The sequence below is a fragment of the Schistocerca nitens genome, chromosome 1 (genome assembly GCF_023898315.1).
Source record: "Schistocerca nitens isolate TAMUIC-IGC-003100 chromosome 1, iqSchNite1.1, whole genome shotgun sequence".
Classification (NCBI taxonomy): Eukaryota; Metazoa; Arthropoda; class Insecta; order Orthoptera; family Acrididae; genus Schistocerca; species Schistocerca nitens.
In genome coordinates, this window is record NC_064614.1 from 200,520,022 (window position 1) to 200,533,430 (window position 13,409).

The following is a 13,409-nucleotide window of genomic DNA, read 5'->3' on the forward strand; positions in this document are numbered from 1 at the left end:
AATACTTAAATTTTACATTTCACTCTGTTTTGTTTGAAACACTATGTATATTGTTATAGACTGATATATAAAAAGTTTGTTTTCTTTTAGATATTCTTTGCATTTTCAATGTTCAGGAGTGCTTCCATTTCAAGCTCCCTCGTTATGATAGGTTGGTTTCGTTTGTCCATCTATGTACTTTCTTCCTGGGCAATGCCATGCCAAGTGGACTAGAGGTTCCCATATGACCATCATGTATTTTGATTGAGTTTTGTATTAACATTCGCACATGTTCCCAGTAAACAATGGAAAAGTTTCATGATCATTAATTCAATACTTCCAAAGATATAGTCGTTTGTTTGACCCCACAGCACAACTATCAACAGTGCACCCATTAGTTTTCAGATGGAGTGTCTCTGGCAATATGTTCTTGAAAGAAACTAAACTAGTCCATTTTGTTCATCCTTTTGCGCTCTCTTAAACGAAATAATCAGAAAAAATTCCTGAGCAGCTTTTATACGGATAATTTGAAGCAAAGACGCCTGAAAAAATAGACACTCGAAAAAAATGTGAACGTTAGGTTTTGTACATCTCCAGAAGTAACTGCGGAATAAACCTGAAACTTTTCACGTAATAACTTACCAATACAAAATCATAGAACATAAAATTTCTTCTCCTGATGCTTTCCAGTAGCTTACAAATTGAGGGCAAAGATGACACTTTATCTAAAAACGCCAGAAATGGCTATATTTGGACCATTGTTACAAAAATGTGTATTTTGCATACTCTTTTAAGCCACTTTCATTAGGAAGACCATTTAAAACTTGACTTGTTTTTGCAATGCCAAGCATATAAGGCCCTAAAAAACAACAAGCTGGAGGTGCATTGAAAACTGACTGACATACTGCTGGTACTCAAATCTTTTATTGTGATCTACAATTGCTTTGTACTCCCTGAGTAAGGCAATATCAAAAGTCTTGATGTGTAGGAAGTGACATAACCCTTTACGACCTGAAGAATTTTTAAAAAATTATTTCACTTCCGAATGCTTTTTCTTATTTGTTTAGCTTCAAACGTTACTACAAAAATAAGAAAAAATTCCAGAATTCAAAGTTTTGTGAGGGGGCAGCGTCATGACCGTCAGAGTCAGATAAATATTAATACAAAGTAAAAAACTTCCTGGCAGATTAAAACTGTGTGCCGAACCGAGACTCGCACTCGGGACCTTTGCCTTTCGCGGGCAAGTGCTCTACCAACTGAGCTACCCAAGCACGACTCACGCCCCGTCCTCACAGCTTTACTTCTGCCAGTACCTCGTCTCCTACCTTCCAAACTTTACAGAAGCTCTCCTTCCGACTCACGCCCCGTCCTCACAGCTTTACTTCGCTCCTGCCTTCAGTTCGAAGATGTCAGATTTGAGTACTAGCGGTATATAGGCCCATCTGAATACTCCACCTTGTCATTGTTTTTTAGGGTTTTATATGCTTGCATTGAAAAAGCAAATCTGGTTTTTAGGTGGTTTAGAACATGGTCTTTCTAATGAAAAAGAATTAAAATATTTTGCAGAAGACTTTTTTGTAAAAGTGGATCAAAAATAGGGATTTTTTTTTTTAAATATCGTCATCTTTGTCTTCAATTTTTAATTTATTGGAAAGCAGTTGAAGAATAAAATTTTGTACTTTAAGACCATGATTTGATAGGTTTATATGTGCAAGGTCTCATGTTTACCCCACAGCTACTTTCGGAGACATACAGGGTGACTTTTTCCACCACGAACAAACTCTGGGGACTGATTGATGAGAGGATATGGAACAAAAAAAGTCGAATGAACTTACGTCCGAAAATTCGTGGTTTCCATGCTAGAGACCATTTATTCAATCATACATTGTCAGAGAGACTACAGTATAATACACATTGTACCAAGCAGCCACAGTTACAGTATGTGCTAAAAATGGTTTCCATGCACCTCAGTGCATGCGTATACACCAAGTAGCATGTTCTGTCTCACATGATCACATCATCCAGGCTGCATCCTAACAGTGTCAAAGGCAGCATGAATACACCGCTCCAGTGTCCACACATCTGGAATGGGCTCTGTATACACAATACTTTTCAGGTGGCCCCATAACCAGGAATCGCATGGGTTGAGATCTGGTGAGCAAGCAGATCATGCAACTGGACCCCCTCGTCAAATCCATCAACCAGGGAAGACACGGTTGACATGTATCCAGATGTTAACGGTGAAGTGGGCTGGAGTACCATCATGTAGGATTCACATAACCCTTCAAATCATTGATGGCTCCTCTTCCTGCAGAGGAGGCAAAGTCGCCCGCAAGAAACGCCAATAGTTCCGCGTGCTAGGAAAGAAGACTAGTCACAAAATACAGTTGTCAGTTATCACGGCTCACACATTCCTTCTGCACCGATGCTGATGATTTCCTGTCACCCTGCCATGGGGGTTCTGCATACTATCCCACAGCTAACTGTTATGAAAGTTGAAGACACCACTCTGCGTATAGGTGGCCTCATCTGTGAACAGGATGAACGACACAAATCATGGAATCATGGTTGCCTGGTGAAGAAACCAGTGATAAAACTGCTCCCAATGTGGAAAGTCTGTCGCTAGTTAGCCCTGCACAAGCCATAAGTGATTGGAGTAATAACAATTGTCATGTAGAATGTTCTGCATGGTCGTCTGGCTTACCCTGTTCTGGTGGACCAACTGCCTGGTACTGGCATGGTGATTACCTTCCACAGTGTTACTCACATGTTCCTCCAAGTCTGGTGTCTAAACATTGTGGGTATGTCCTTCATGATTTCCTGCTCCCTGAAACGATCTTGTCTCAGACAAATAGCGAAACACTGTTGCAAACATTGATTGCTGTGGTTGCTGCTGGCGGGGATGGGTCTCCTGATACAACCTTGCTGCCCTCCGCCCATTGCCAGTTGCTCTTCCTTAAGTAAACACCACATCGGCAAGGTCTCGATTCAAATACGGAACCATTGTGTACAATGTTCTATCACATCCACTACAAGGTGAGTCAGCAAGAGAAGTGAATCGGACACAACATAGGGCGCTCGAGCATGATGCATGAGGAACAGTACCATCCTCTAGGAGAAAACCATGCCGACTGTAACTGTGGCTACATGGTACAGCGCATAATAGACTGCCGTCTCTGTAACAAAGTACGACTGAATAAATGTTCTCTAGCATGGAAACCATGCATTTCCAGACATAAGCTCATTAGAACTCTTTTGTTCCTTACTCTCTCATCGATCAATCCCTAGAGTTTGTACATGGTGGAAAAAAATCATACTGTATAAAGCTAAACTTCACATCGGCTTGTTGTTTAGGGCCTTATATACTCGCAATGCAAAACCAACTATAGTTTTTAGGTGGATTAGGACATGATCTTTCTAATGAAAACAGTTTAAAAGAGTTTGCAGAAGACTCTTTTTTGTAAACGTGGCCCAAAAACAGCCATCTTTGGCGCTTTTAGAAAAGTCATCTTTGCCCTCAATTTGAAAATTATTGGAAAGCAGTAGGTGAACGAAATTTTATATTCTAAGACCTTGTATTGGTAAGTTATAGCGTGCAAATTTTCAGGTGTATCCTGCAATTACTTCCAGAAACATAAAAAGCTTAACTTCGTATTTTCTCCGAGGGTCTATTTTTTTGGACGACTTTGCTTCAAAGTATCCACATGCACGCTACACCGCAATCCTCTCTTTATTATTATCGAATAACAAAGCGCAACAAGTTGTGCGAAATGGCCTAGTATTGTTTCTTTCGAGAAAAAGTTGCCTGAGATGGTATGTCTGAAAGTTGCCGAAAACTAACGGGTGCACTATTGACAACTGCGCTACGGAGCCAAACAAATGACTAAACAGTTTTTGATGTTGCTGAAAAACAGTTATACGATAATTTTTAAATCAACACGCCGTCCTTTGGTTGTATTGCCGTTTATTTAATTACGACCTGGGTTTTAACCCTTTACGCCATTTTCAAGTGACTTGAGTTTATGCAATTAACACATACTGCAGGGCATCAAGCTCAAAATTGGCCATAAATTAAGAAAAATATTCGCTCCCCACAAAATTCCATGACATTCACTCAGTCACTTGAAAATGGCATAAAAGGCCGAAACCTGGGTCGTAGTTAAATAAACAACAGTACAGTCAATAGACGGTGTGCTCATTTACAAACAAATGACTATCGTGCGTGGATCGTTATTTAAGCTGGTTAGGTCGCATAAAAAGTCATACAGCAGGTGAAGAATGACATAACTGATCACGAAGTTTCAGAATTATTCCCGTTTCTGGAATCCAAGTGCAAAGACAGCGCAAGGACAAAAGCGTTACCAGCTGTTCACGTAACATGAGATGACAGCCCACTGAGACAGTGAGTAGTCTGTCATATCATGTTAGACGTACAACTGGTAAAGATCTTGTTCTTGCGCTACGCTAGAACTTGGACACCTGACGATAGAAACAATTCCGAAACGAGTCATATTTTGTGATCAATGAAGTCATTCTTCGCCTGTTGTATAATTTTTATCCATTGTGGATGACGAACTGCGACTGTGATTTAAATTGACGATTTAATCGCCCAATTTTTATTGACGTAGCCACCTCAACTGCTGATCTACCCTTATTTACTAGAATGGTCGCTAGCCTCCCACGTTATTTTATGCCACACCCTTGTAAAGTGACTATATCTCCGGAAGTATTGAATTAGTGATCGTGCTCCGGAAGTATTGAATTAGTGATCGTGAAACTTCACCAATTTTCATTCGAAACAATGTTCACACAAAATTTCATCAAATTGTGTGATGGTCATGCAGGAACTTTTCCGAAATTAGATCATTTGGCATGGGATGGCCTCCTCAGTAACTTTCAAAACAACGTCGGTGACTGATATACATCAAGGCGTTGATGCGCACGCTAAAAAGGTAGCCGCTTTCCGAATGCGATCACCCACAACTGCATTGCTAACGAATTGAAGACGAGGCTACAGTGCAACACTTGCCAAGCTGGCCATATCAGTGCAAACAGCAAACTCGCTAATCAGTGCCATTGCGTGATTGGCTGTCAAGCCGACCAATGACGGAAGATTACCAGTAGAGCTCTCCACTCTGACGGGAGAAGAATTGTTTTGTAAATAATTATTATTAGGTAACGAGATTACAGTAGATATATACCTACACGATCTTGAAATGCAATAAATATTCGTGTGCATACACCTGAGAGGTGAGTGCCTTTGATACTCTGCTGTTAAGTTGTTTTGTGAACAGTCTGTTCCGTACACGTATGACAGTTTTTTTGACAACCAGATCTACAGCTGGTATTTGTTGCTGCGATTGTTTCAGCATTTTCGGTAGAAACTCGAAAAACCTTTGCTAGTGCAATGTCAGACGACGGTGCCGATCTTTGCGAATGCTTATGCAGCCATGAATTAGCGATGAGGCGCCTGCTGTCACTGGTAAGTCCTGAATCATTATTTCTGCCACGAATGATATGTGACACTTACGGGTAATTGTAAAATAGACGATGCAAATCACCCTTTCCATATGTTTACCTCCTAAATTAGTTATTCTAACCTCGAAGTTATTTGATGTAGTTCACTCGTTTGGTAGAGTATTGCTTGTGAAATTATTCATGCCAGGAAAAAATTCATCAAATCCCTGAAGGTTAGGTTATTTCCTCGTTCAGTACAGTAATTTACAAAATAAAAATGCAGATGATTTAAAGGACAAGTAAAGATATATTTTGAAATATATAATTGAACTGGCATACTGTTATGACGGCACATAAGTAAAGAATGCAGTTGCTGTTACGTTCGTTTTTGTCTGGATGCCTGCCATTTAATTTTTCACGAAACATTGTTCGATGTGCAATAATAACTGGCCCTGTCACTTGAGTTACAGTATTAATGACACATAAAAAACTTTGCAATGATATTTTTTCATGTAATAACAAAATAATGTAACATTGACTTCCAGAGAAAGTTGAAACAGTCCTAGCTTTGCTGTGTAATAATTGTGATGGCTTTAATGCCGTCAACCGTGTTTTTAATAGGTGGTCAGTCTTATTTATGGTAACAGCTTATATGCATTATTACTGTGCCCAGATGTGTAAAATGAGTAGCGTCTATGTTTTTCAGATGAGCATTTAGTATTAGTACATATTTTATTAAAGTCATAACCAACTACATTGAAGGCCTACGGGGTTATCATTATGGTTATTGATGACTGCCTTTCATACAATTAACAGTGCCTTGTTTTATTATTTTTATCTTTATGATTATTGCAAGGGATATACACCTTGACATGGAATTGTTTGCCTCTTACAAGACTGCCCTCATCACAAATGCATGTGTAAAGTTAGACTAATATATAATTTTTAAATACTCTTGGCAACAGCTTGTGCTTAAAATTCATCATCAAAACTGTTAATTGTTTGTACAAACCATGTTGCTTATATATCTAACTTTGCTTAGATTCTTTACAAATTGCTGTAAGAAATGTGGTTGCAGGTGATGATTTTGTAGTTGTGAAGTGCTTATGATTCTGTATGCTCATTTTTTATACATTTCATTGTATACACTTATATTTTTAAGTGTATTTGACTCTGCACAAGTTTCAAGAAACATGTAGAAAATAGATTATACTTACATATCTGTGTACAAGCAAACATTAATAAGAAAAGTCATTTAGCTGTTAAAAGCAGATATGCAGTTTCTCCTGGTATTGTGTACATGTTCATTTTCAGCCAATTTTAGTTATTTTAAAATTCCTAATGTAATTTTTCATATTTATTTCACCAGTTTTTGGTTGAGGTATCACATGTAGCATCTTGACAGTAAAGCTGTTTTCTCAAGATGTCATTGTAGTTTGCATATCAAACTGCCATTGTGGAGAGTTAATATGCTTTGCTAAATATTGCCACTTAAATTTCATTTTGTATTTAAAAACATGTTTGGTTACAGCTGCGGCAGTCGCAGGCGTACTGTACGGACAATGAATGCTTTCAAGAATGTAAGTTTAAAAGAGATTTTGTGGCCTCTCTTGAGTTGCATGTAGCATAATGAAATTTCAAAGTTAATGAGCTTTCTTTTATGAAATGTAATTTTCCAAAAAAACATAAGTAGATCCACAAATAATTAACAATTTCCTTGTATATATGAAGATTCCTGACCTTTGTCATCAAGTTTAAAATAAATTATGTATATCAAGACAGTGAGGTGCAAAGAAGGCGAGAGTATGAATAGATTCAGATAAAGCTCGTAGAAATGCATGTCCAGAATTATGACTATTTAAAAGTTAAATAGAAATTATCAAACTCGTGTACATCTACATCCATACACTTAGGGTGTCTGGGGAACTATAGCAGTCACTATTGCTCAGCTGGAATGTGTTCATGTTTACTGAGATCAGTGGTTCAAGAATTGAGCCTGGGGAACACCACACTAAATAATTCACCACACTGATTTTATTGTTTCACCTGCATATGTTAGGGCGACTCCTTGTTTTCTGTTACATAAGTAGGATTTTGTTCAAGTTAATGGTTTGTCTTTGATGCCATAGCGTGGGAGTTTTTGTACTTATGTGGTGTATATAATCAAAAGCTTTAGCGAGAGCACAGAAAATGCCTACAGGATACCTTCTACAGTTCAGTTCACTTAGAATTTCTTTTGTGAGACTGAATATTGCTCTCTCTATGGAGGGCCCTTTGCGAACACCAAAATAGAAAGGTGTCAGTAAGCCATTTTATGTTCATATAGCCTGATGTACATTATTCCCTCTGATATTTTTTAAAGAACTGGCAGCAGGGAGGTAGGCCAATAATTAGATATCACATGTCTCACTGCTTTTGTGTATTGTCATTATTGTAGCATGTTTCAGTCTAGTAGAAAATACCCCAATGGTTAGATAAATAGCACAATTTGTTACTGTTGGAGTCAGCACATAATTTTAGTGTCCTGGTAGATATTCTGGCATACCCAGAAGAGCTGATGCTTTTTAGGGATATGACAATTTTCATAATTTCATGCCACTGACAGCCTAAACATTTGATCAGGATTTCTTTGGTGATAGATTTTATTATGGTAGTCACCAGCCACTTCACTAAGTGTCTGTTTTTCATTCAGTGTCTCTCCCTGTGTACAATACTATACTTCGATTTATGCCTTATTTCCTTCAGGAATTTCTTTAGAGAGACAGTATACGAAAAAAAAGGGTCCCTCAGACCATGAACTGTTGTACAAAGTACATATTTCTATGGGTTAATGCAAGAACAACCAGTGTCAAAAAATGGTATTTGTGGGAATTGAGCATTGAAATTTAGAGAAAAGTTTCATTGCCATTAGTGCTGTTAATAGTTTATTCAGTTTCATATTTGACACTTAAAAAGTATGATCGAGAATGTTATTACTTGTGCTATCTGAAAATTCTGTGGTACTTTTCTTCATTAGAATTTTTCTGACATTAGTTGTTTTTGTACTGAAATAGTTTCAATAACTTTTAGACATTGGTTTTTTATATTACATTTATTAATTACAAAATACACCTATTTTGCTGTTTTAGGCAATACAACAAAATTGGGTATTTGTACAATTAAAATTGGTGGATGTTGCAATATTGGAAGGCATTCTCCATATAGAATCATCACTATGTGTATCAGTCCATAGTAGAGAAAGATTAACAACTCTTAAAAACTCAGATAAATTGCAATTTTCACACTGTAACATTATTCATCATCACTTTCATCTGGTAAATAGTCTACACAGTCTGCTGGACGACATGAAAAAGAGTCTTACGTATAGCTAAGTCAGAATATAAGTTTTTTTTTTTTTGTTTATGACTTCGAATAATGACTATAGTAAGGAGGAAGCATAGCTTTGTGATTCATAATACTGCTGCTTTCAGCATATGTTTTTGTTTTCCGTGTCTTCCTCCACTGTTTTTGTGAGAAATGCGAAAATTACTAGTATGTTTCTTTTAAACAGTTACTCAAATTTTCATTAAGATTGAAGCTAGCATGTTTAGTTACATTGTCTGGCACACCTAGATTGTTTCCTCACTAGATTTTTGCAAGAAGTATTTTCTTGAAAAGTGGCAACTAACTGCTGGTACCTGCTGCATTTCCTTCTCTCAAGCAGACATTTTTCTTTGGGTATTTTAGTATACAGAACATACTATTTGTTGATTTTATGTCTAGCTCAATAGGTTATAAAACTCCATAAAAATATTTTCCTGGTCTTGTTCAGTAAATTTCTCAAAGCATTTTCTTCAACGTTTACATGTCTGTTTCAATCTCTTACTTGGCTGCTGTTCTGCCATTGTCAAAATGTGTTGCTTCCCTTGTATCCTGACTGGTTTTTTAATATTATTAGTCCATTTTGTTGGGTCGGGTTTTTACTTTCTTGTGCAGTTCTTCCTTTGAGAACTTTGCCCTGCTGCTCCATCAGCTGGTAACTTATCCTTAGCATTGACATTAGTTTCAGTAACACACAGTTTTCTCACAAACGGTGAACCAGTAGAACTAGCAGTTCAAGGTGCAGTTACATTGTTCAGGTGTTTTGCATTTGACACTGGCTTTAATTCCTTTCTTTTTTTAGATTAGTTGCGTCACTTTCAGATGCAGAGCTTGCAGACATATCAGTAGTGGTAGCTTCGTGTGTGCCGTGTTCTTCAAAACCATCGCCAGAAAAAACAAGACCTTTGAAAGAAGTAATTTTCAAATCAGATATCCTGAGAACTGCACGAACTTACAATTTTTCTCATAAGAAATTGAAAATTTTGCGTGTAACTACAGTGCTTCTTAAAGAATGTCTGCTTAAGTTAGCAAAATACATCTTCCTCACCACAAAAACATGTTTTCACAATATTTACCATTAGTGTAATGTATGTCAGGCATTAAACAGTGACAAGCTGAAGTCAAGGAATAAATAGTGGCAAGTCAAATTCATGTAACTGAGCACATTTTGATGTTAAATTAATCAAAGTTAAGATTGGCTGTTTAAGCAATGAAGAACTCTGAAGATCCTTCACCAATGGAAACATTGGTTATTGTTGCATGAAATACTTCCATGCTTACAGTATGACACTGGTTTTCCACAAGCTATGTTCTGTTGAAATTAGACTTTGGTTATTCTCACATATAAAACTTGGTAACTTTCTTAGCCGATTATGCAAACTAAGTTACACTGTTATCAATCTGAAGATTTATTTGAACACAGTTCATTACTATGAATGGTCCTGTTGGTGGAGCTAGGCCTACAAACTGACTTTCCCAGCAAGTTATCGGGGTACCTATATTCACTATAAGATTCCAAACCACGATGTAACTTGGCTTTTATGTATCTCAAATTCATGAAAAACTGACATTACTTGTTCTTGCATTAAGCCTCAGATTCATCCAGTGCTTGATCAACTAGTCTTTTAAACTTGAGTCACAGTTCCTTTACATGCTCCCAAGCAGAGCCACATGTTTTGCGGCCTTCTTGACACTGCTCCCCCAATACCTGTTTACTCCACTTGTATATCTTTTTATTTAGTTTTAGTTTCCCTTTACAGTTCAGTAATTGTTGCTGTCAGACATCTTCAAAGTGGTCAGGTCTATTTGTTGCCATTAGAGTTACTATATTTCCATCACATGTGTACTTCTGGATTGCCTTTTCTCCAGTGACATTTATAACCAGAGGGCATGGCTTCTGAATTTGACTTATCATTGAGGGAACATTACATTTGACATTTCAAGTGTCCTTTAATATGAGGCACATTGTAAATGCACTGTATCACATAATACTACAAATCAAAGCACAAATTTACAAGCCCACGATGATGATGACCATTTAATCTATTTGACAATATTTGTGTATAATATATCCTGACACCAAACATTACATACTATTTTACTCTTTTTTTTCAGTACCTGGTGGACCACCTACAAATTCAAATAGCTTTATGATGATGCTTGTCCTCTGGATTGCTGTAGCAGTGATACTGTTCACACTACGACCAAATTCACTTCGAAGCCAAGTTGAGAAGCCTAAAAACAATGATTCTGTGAGTATCAGGTACAGTTTTAATGTGAGAATTAGTGAATAGCCATTAATTTTTTTGTAATGCATATCCCCTTTTCTCTGTCTATAGATCTGGAGGATTTGCAGCAAATTTCAGAATTTTTATAAATATATATGTTATAGTTTCAACTTAGATTATATGAAACATATAAACATTAATTACCGAGCACACCATTCGTTTGCCGGCCTCGGTGGTCTTGCGGTTCTAGGCGCTCAGTCAGGAACCGCGCGGCTGCTACGGTCGCAGGTTCGAATCATGCCTCGGGCATGGATGTGTATGATGTCCTTAGGTTAGTTAGAACTACTTAAACCTAAGTTCTAGGGGACTTATGACCACAGATGTTGAGTCCCATAGTGCTCAGAGCCATTTGAACCATTTGAACACCATTTGTTTCATAGGAGGAAAGTGGAATATACTGGTTCTACAACCCTCGCTGTCATGGCATTCTGTGCCCCTACACCCCACAATCCCTACAGCATTAGTCAAGAAAAAGTGTGCATTGTAGTGATATCAATGTAATTTTTTTATACACATCACAGACTATTTTAGAATAACTGTTAATTGACTTACGTATTGTCCCAAATATTATGTTTTTAAGCTTCAACAGACTGGAGCTAACATAGTCTGCCACTTACTAGTAGCAATCATAATGTTTTGTTTGTACATCTCTTGCCTCCAGTGCCCAGTTATATGGATCGCAAAGAGCAAGAACCACAGAATTGCGTGAGTGTGTTATTACTAGGGACAAAAATTTAGTAACATCAGTGAATATAAAGAGAGCACGAGTCATTAGGATGTGGGAACTGAATGTATTTTTAAGACAAGTTTATTGTCATTTTAGTTGGTGGACCGTGTTACGGTGGGGAATGTGTTGGGTGGGGTAGAAAGGAGGGGGGGATGAGAGGGAGGAAGAGGGGTTGGGGATAGATAGCTAGCAGCTTGGAGGAAGGCAGCAGGTTTGCTGGCTGAGAATGTGGGAGGCAGGGATGGTAGGTGTACAGACTAGGCATGTGATATGTGGATTCAGGGACCTGTGACGTGCAGTGCACAATGAAAATGACATGTAAGTTTGGACTGGGTGGAGGTGACAGGACAGAGGAAGGTAAGACTGTTGGCTATAGTGTGCAGTGGGTTGGCGGAGATTGAAATTCCGATAAACCTCTGGCTTCAATCTCTGCTAAATGTCTGTCCCTCTGCCCTCTATTGAACAATTTCCCTTTCCCCTGATCTATCATTCCCTCCCAATACATGACTGTTCTTCCAAATAGTGTTAGGAGAGGTGTGGCTCAGAAATAGTTAAAGTTTATTGGGAAAAATGAGGAATATTGTGAAATCAGTGAGTTGTACTTGAAACTGTAATACTATTGAATATTTATCCAGCTGTTATGAAGAGGAAGGACACTCAAGCAGTTAAAAACATGAAGGGGAGGGAGGACAATTGTCCCTCAAACACAGTGGTATATATAAAAGCTCAAGTTAACTGAGACACTTCTCTCTTAAAGTGCCTCCAATTTAAAAATAGTCAGTTTGTAATTGACATATGCGAGGGTAAGTCAAATGAAAACCTTGAATGTGTAATAACAAATTGAAATTTCGCGCCGTTATCCTGTAAGTTGGTAAGAGCACTACAAATGATGCACATATACCATTGCAGTATCGGTATAAAGATGGCCGCCCCACTTGTGACTTGCACCAGGGAAGAGCTGTGACTCCACAGAACATTGCAGCAGTTTGAAGCCATAGTGAAGAAGAACCACCGAGTGACACTGAATGACATTGCAGCATGTTTACAGATTAGTTACAGGTCAGCACACCACATTGTGCATGGTGTGCTCCAGTTTCACAAAGTGTCTGCAAGATGGGTGCCGCGGCAGCTGACTCCTGAAATGAGAGAATGACATATTGATGCTTATGAAGAACTTCTTTGGCACTTTGAACGAGAAGGTGATGGCTTCCTTGCAAGAATCGTTACTGGGGACAGAACCATCAGCAGGGAAGGTTATGCCGACTCTCTTTTGGGACAAAAAAGGCATCATTTTGGAGCATCACATGCCTAGAGGGACCACTGTCACCATTGCATCATACACAGATCTCCTAAAAAATAATCTGCGGCCCGCAATCAAATCAAAGCAACGTAGATTGCTGTCAGCAGGTGTCCTTTTCCAACATGACAATGCTGGGCCCCACATTGCCTGTACAGCAGTTGCAACAATCACAGACCTGCATTTTGAGTGTGTTCCTCATCCATCATACTCACCAGACCTTGCCCCAAATGATTTCCATGTTTGGACAACTCAAAGACGCAATGGGAGGAAAGAAGTTCTGTTCTGATGAAGAAGTATG

General features: G+C 38.2%; 1 protein-coding gene across 2 annotated transcripts in view; it reads left to right on the top strand.

Annotated features, from left to right (window-relative positions):
- The window catches only part of LOC126245613 (small integral membrane protein 14), a 104,658-nt gene that overhangs the window by 89,493 nt on the left and 1,756 nt on the right, over nucleotides 1-13,409 (top strand). Inside the window, exons 1-4 of one of the 2 annotated variants that reach the window (XM_049948330.1) lie at nucleotides 5,026-5,229; nucleotides 5,349-5,461; nucleotides 6,968-7,016; nucleotides 10,912-11,048. In XM_049948330.1, the coding sequence (XP_049804287.1) occupies nucleotides 5,387-5,461; nucleotides 6,968-7,016; nucleotides 10,912-11,048 (261 nt within the window). In that variant the 5' untranslated portion in view covers nucleotides 5,026-5,229; nucleotides 5,349-5,386. Of the gene's footprint in view, nucleotides 1-5,025; nucleotides 5,230-5,348; nucleotides 5,462-6,967; nucleotides 7,017-10,911; nucleotides 11,049-13,409 lie in introns of those variants that run through there. The other variant, XM_049948331.1, reaches the window with a different exon arrangement.